Raw genomic sequence first — 6130 nt, 5'->3', positions numbered from 1 at the left:
CAGGAGGTAGCGGACCGGAAAGCTGGTGCCTGGCCCTGAGCAGCACGGATCAGCGCCCGTCCTCCTCCTCCAGGGGCTCTGCAGCTCTGGCACTTGTCCCAGGACAGGTCTAGGTCTCCAGCGCCTCCGTTGACAAAGGATTTCAAACGTGCATTCATGACTGGGCCGCGCTAACCAACTACCTGGAGTGGCAGGAAATCTCCAGGTGAACCCCGGGCTCGGGGTTGGACACACCAGCGCTCTGCACGGGCCGGCGGTCACAGTTACAGGGTAGCCACAGCACCGGCGCCCTGCGGGCCTAGGGACCTCTGGGGAGGAGGGAGGAGCAGGCCTGGAGTCAGGGGCCGGCACCACGCGGCCAGGCGGGGAGCTGCTCCAGGCAGCCAGCCCCCCAGGCGGAACAGGACGCTCAGGTGTGGCCGGCAGGTACTGCTGCTCAGTTTCATGTGGAACATGCCACAGTTGTCCCAACTCCTTCCAAATCCAGCAAACTAGGACTTTTCTATAATAGGGAAACATTATGGATCTTGGGTAATAAAACTAGAGCGCGGAAGATAGACATTCGCAATGCGACATTCTAAGCTTCTGTGTATCATCACCAGCATGAAGGAAACATTTTGCTGGAAAGCACCCGGTTGGCCAGAGCGGGCACTGACTGACTGTGCCCAGCCCATCCTGCCCACACCAGGCTCCTGACGTGTCCATGGCAGTGAGAGGAGCGTGGTCACAGCGAAGGCTCCCGCCCACCGTACAAGCTGCAGAACCGCAGGACAAGCAGATTTTAGCAGAAGCTGAAGTTGTCAGGGAAACAAGACTATGACCAGATATTGGCTAATTCAAGAAGGCTGACCTTCGTTTTAAATGAATCTCAGCAGCCCGCTTGCCTAAGGGTTTCTAGTGCGTGTCTCAGTGAATGGTCTCAGGGAAGGTGACGGGAGCTTTTCACTCACGGCTCCTGGAGACCTGACAGCCCTCACGGGTGGCTGGTGCGGGGAAGCACTGTGGGGGCTCCTGCCAGGTAAGGGCTGGCCCGGGGTGTGGGGGCTCCCCGCAGGTAAGGGCTGGCCCGGGGTGTGGGGGCTCCCCGCAGGTAAGAGCTGGCCTGGGGTGTGGGGGCTCCTGCCAGGTAAGGGCTGGCCCAGGGTGTGGGGGCTCCCCACAAGTAAGGGCTTAAGGGCTGGCCTGGAGGCCAGCAGAGGGCTGTGCTCTCTCCAAGCAACAGAGCTATTTGCTAAAACTACAAACATTCTAACCCTGGGCCCAGGGACCAGAGAACACAGAAGCGGCCCTCTGTTTGGGGGTGGACGGCACTTGGCCGACAGCACGGGGCCTGCAGCTCACACAATATCACACTCGGGGACGTTCCCTCCAGCGTCAGGCCCCTGGCTGTACAGGTGAGGCTGACGAGGCCACACTAAGGGGCCCGCTGAAGCTCCGCCCTTGCCGAGCAGTTCCGTGGGGCGAGACTGTCTGGCTGGGGGGTTGCCGGGCTGGCTTCGGCTTCCCCGCTGCCCGCGCCCTCCGGAGGGGAACCAACCGCAGTCACTAGTCCCTCTGCAGGGGAAGACGCACAGGGCTGAGTCCCGCACCGAGCTCTCGGTCAGCAGGAGACCGTGTCAGGTCCCACCTGTGTGAGCCTCATGGCGGACACCCCGCTGGAGTGAGGAGCCCTGCGCCCTGTGCCTCCAGGTGCAGGTGCAGCAGCCCTGGCGGCTCGGCGGGCAGGTTAGCGTCAGGCACACCCATTTCTGGGCTCCTGTGCCTGAGCCAGTCCCGAGAGGGACAGTCACACCGCGGGCGGCCCTTACCCCCGAGCGTCTCGTCCTTGTCCTGGCAGGTCCGGCACAGCAGCACCACCTCAATCCAGTACGTGAAGAGCAGCGCGCCTGCTGCCAGCGCGCCCGCCAGGGCGGCCACGGTGCCCAGGAGGACGTACAGGAACACCACTGGGGACGGGAGGGGCAGGAACAGAAGGTAGGAAACCAGCTACAGGGTAAGAACTATGACTCCTGCCCTGTTAACCTGTTAACCGGGGCGGTTCTGTTCTGCTCAGAGAAGCTCCTGGCTGGGAGCTGCACGCCTGGGGCACGGAGCTCACATGGGATCGCAGTCCGTCCTCTTCCGAGAACTGCGTGTCATTATGGAAAGATTTACCACCTCCTGGCACCTGGGCCCGAGGCCCTTTGTCCCAGAGGCACCTGCTCTTTGCAACCCCAGCCCCTGTTACCTGTAATCTGGTCCCAGGGCGACCAGAGGCACCCACCCTCCGTGACCGACCCCCCTCAGCCCGCATGGCTTGTAACCTGTAAGATTATCCCGTGTCCACTCCCCCATGCCTGCAATTCCTACTTCCCCACAGAACCTTGTCCTTCTACCCAATGTAAGCCGCCGGCTTATGGGGCAGAGCAGGTGTTTGTGGGTGACCTGCTGCTCTCCCTGCTGCCAGCAGGATTGGAATAAACGCTCAGCTAGGATTCCCCCCTGTCTCTGCAATTGGCTCAAGTAGTGACCGGCCGCCGGACCCCTTGGTTGTCTGGTTACAGGGACACAGCGCCGTGAGCCAGTGCAGAGCGCCTGCCGCTGCGCCCACCCACAGCGTCTCCACCCTGTTATCCCAGCAGCATGGCCGCCGCGGGAGCTTCCTCTTGAAGGTTGAGATGAGTCAGCCACACCTGGAGGGAGGTCCTACACTGAGTGGGGAGAACTGGGGAGGGGCAGGTGCTGGGCAGGGCGCCTGGGAAGTGGTGGGAGCCACTGTTACTTATTTTCCCCAGGAACTGCCCCGTGCTCTGCACCCTCTCACTGCAAACCAGTTTCAGGTACAGTCATCCCCACTGAAGCCTACGCTCCCTGCGGCCAGGAGGTGTGTCTGGCGTACCCTCCGTGCACCTAGCGTAGGAGACACCCCTTTATAGAGTGCCCATGGGCCAGAGCCAAAGGCTGTCTTATTGAAATCTCGTGAGCAGCCACAGTCTGCTGTTCTGGAATCATTATTAACTGAATGAATGAATGATATCACTTTCATCTCTGAGCTTCGTCTCAAAAGAATTAAGAGCAATTTCTCACTGGAATACCCCTCCAGCTTTAAAGGGCTGTGATCTGTGACATACACATATCCTCCCAGACGCTGAGCAGAGCACTTTCTCTCACCTCCAGGCTCCAATACCTGACCATCACGTTTTCTGGATTCAGAGCCAGGAAAGGAAAATGAGAGAGGGACCAAGGTTCTAGCACGAGGCCTTCGCATGGAGCTCACATAGGTGTTTGTGGAATGAGTGGGAGAATGAATGATGGGCTTTTCCGACACAGCCCCAATACGCCCAGTATTGGTTAAGGGGACCAGGTCTGGATCACTGATAGGAAACTTACTAGTGTGTGGTCTTGGTCAGAGTTTTGAGTTAAGCAGCGAAGTGCACAGAAGGCTGTCTGCCAGCGTCGTCTCGCTGCTCTCACCACAGCACTATTGCTAGGAAAAGCCTGGCCCGCGGGGAGGCAGCTGTCCCCGGCCTACCTCCTTTCCTCCCCCTCAGCTGGAGGGGCTGCGTGCTGTTCCCCAGCGAGTTCTGGGCGAAGCAGATGAATGTCTTGTGCAGGTCACTCTGGGCGACTCTCTCCAAGTGGACGGTGCGCTGGATGACTTCCGCCTCCACAGTGGCTTTCACTCTAGGAAAGGAGGAGACATCACAGCCGCCCAGGACATACAACGACACCCATTCGCCGTCTCGGGACCATGCGATCGCCAGCATCAGCCTCTGCAGAGCTGGGGCAACCAGCAGGAGGTGCCCAGCTTCATGTGGTCAGGAGGCTCGGGTTTAAATGATGAATCTGCTAAGCATCATTCAAAGCGCTGACTCTCGGGTATGATTCACCTGTGGGCCTCAGCTGGCCTTGCTCACTCTAAGCCTGTCCCTGAAAAGATGCTAACAAGAATTTATGAACATCTACGACTTCCGTGGACGGCTTACTCTGTATTAGGCCGTCTTAGCACAAAAGGGGGTTACGGATCCCTCCACTCTGCATCTCACAGGAAGCCCACAGGTGCGGCATGAGTGTCCTAACTTGGCTAGCAATGCAGATCAGGCACAGAGGGCGAGCCCACGTTCACGCTGCCGGACGTGGGACCTGATTCCTGGCCTGTGCCCTTGCCCATCCAGGACCAGCCAGGAATGGGGGTCTTTATTTCCTCACAATGTGGATTCTCTAAAGTTGCCAATCTTGCCTCTGTCCTCACCCTAAGGAATCTTGTTTACACGGGTGATATTGTAGGCGGTGTGGCTTGGAGACGTCAACACCGACGCTTCCCCACAGAGTGCTTCTTGCTGCCGGAGACTGCTGAGGTCTCACCTGCTCGTCCGCCCCTCACAGGGGCTGGCAGGGGCTGTAGGGGGCACCGTGGCGCTCCCACACTCACATTGCCGATGGGTGGGAAACACCCACACAGAGGGCGTGTGAGGTCAGAGCACACCCTCTCTCATACTCAACTCCCTTGAGCTTAGATGCAGTATCAGCTTAATAGGGGACCCAATGACTTTCCTGTGTTAGAAGTTCTTGCTAAATCTGATTACTGCTCCAAAAACCTGTCCTTCGTTATATTTGTTTATTGAAATGTTTTACAAATCAGAGGCGTGCTAACCCACAGACTGGTACTGTGGAACAGATCTTAGAAAGATGAGGAACTATATCTTTTAGCGCCAAGCCCTGCAGATTGGCCCCAAGCCCTCAATCTCCAGGGCCCCGTGTCCAGCTCTGTGAGGAGCTGGATAGATCTGAATGGCTAGAGATTTCCATTTTATGAAGCAAAATTGTCTTCCCAGTTCATTCTGGCCACTAATTCAGGTCTGTGCTCTTGAGAGCAACGAAGTCTAGAAAACAGAGTAGCTTCCAAGCATTTCAAGACAGACCGCCGCTCAGCCTCCCTTCCCAGGCTGCACTGCTGCCCTGTCCTCACTTCACGTAAGTTTTGGTCAGATCCCTCGGTCTGCAGCGTTTCCTCGTTTCATACTTTCTGGCTGTAATGACTCTGGAGACCTGGGTACGCTGAGTGGGCACCGGGGAACGGGGGGCTGGGGGACAGCATCCTCCCATTTGTCGGACACGCTGCTTCTGTTCCAGCAGCCTGGGCCACTGTCTGTCCCCTTGTCTGCTTGATGTTTAAAGCAGCCGAGCAAACTGTTGCTAAACATTGAACTTGAAAGCCACTTAAATACTTCACTCCATGGCCCTGCCCGAAGCCGCATTTGGCCCAGGGTTAAAGTTAATGTGCACTTTGACTTTCATTTTCACCACTAGCTGGCGCTCCTGGCACACTGTTAAGTGTGTGTGTGTGTGTGTGTGCGCTCATGCGTGGGTGCGCATGTGTGTGTGCATGCGTCTGTGCGTGTGTGTGCATGTGTGTATGTGCGTGTGTGTGCGTGTGCGTGTGTGTGCTCATGCGTGCGTGCGCATGTGTGTGCATGCGTCTGTGCGTGTGTGTGCATGTGTGTATGTGCGTGTGTGTATGTGTATACCTCCGTGTGCACAGTGCAGAGATTTCCGAAGGTGAGAGCACGCATTGTGGGCTGCAAAGAATATCGTCCTCTGACTTTCTCCTCACCTTCTCCCTTCCTTTGTTGGGATTTCCAGCTCCCGACCAGAATCTTTGCTGAACCATCTTAGCACCGGTTTGAAGTGCTCTTCAAAGCCAAATCGTGCCGTGCAGTTAAGAGTCAAAGGTTTTCCTGCAAAGGAAGGGGCCACAGTAGATAGGAGGGCAGCCGTGAGGACACTGTCCGGCGCAGCAAGAGGCCTGCGGACATGGCTCCCTGCCCTCAGGCCGCAGGCGCAGCGGGGGCGGGAAGAGCCGCCCGCCCACCTCTCGGCAGAAACATGCACCCAGCTGCGCGTCTGCAGTGGCAATGCTGAGATCGCAAACATGGGCTATGATTTTTGTTGTTTGTTGTTATTTTTATGAAAGAATGTTTCTATCAATTAAAAGATTTTGTATTATAAATGTGTAATAAAGTATCAGCTATTTTTTAAAAATTTTTATTAAGGTATTACAAATGTGTCTTTATCCCCCATTGTTCCCTCATCCCCCCAGTCTTGCCCTCACCCTCACCCCCTGTTGTCTGCGCCCATTGCTTATGCTTAT

At 56.8% G+C, this 6130-nt stretch overlaps 1 protein-coding gene across 2 annotated transcripts in view; it reads right to left on the bottom strand.

Moving 5' to 3' along the window:
- The window catches only part of IL18RAP (interleukin 18 receptor accessory protein), a 40844-nt gene that overhangs the window by 3206 nt on the left and 31508 nt on the right, over positions 1-6130 (bottom strand). For both annotated transcript variants that reach the window (XM_014533061.1, XM_005858745.2), the window contains 3 exons: positions 5594-5717; positions 3512-3663; positions 1809-1946 (listed from right to left, as the gene is read on the bottom strand). In XM_014533061.1, coding sequence (XP_014388547.1) covers positions 1809-1946; positions 3512-3663; positions 5594-5717 — 414 coding nt within the window. The remainder of the gene's footprint in view (positions 1-1808; positions 1947-3511; positions 3664-5593; positions 5718-6130) is intronic.

Source organism: Myotis brandtii, unplaced genomic scaffold (genome assembly GCF_000412655.1).
Source record: "Myotis brandtii unplaced genomic scaffold, ASM41265v1 scaffold1213, whole genome shotgun sequence".
In the NCBI taxonomy this organism is placed as follows: domain Eukaryota; kingdom Metazoa; phylum Chordata; class Mammalia; order Chiroptera; family Vespertilionidae; genus Myotis; species Myotis brandtii.
This window is presented reverse-complemented; position numbering and strand designations above follow the sequence as displayed.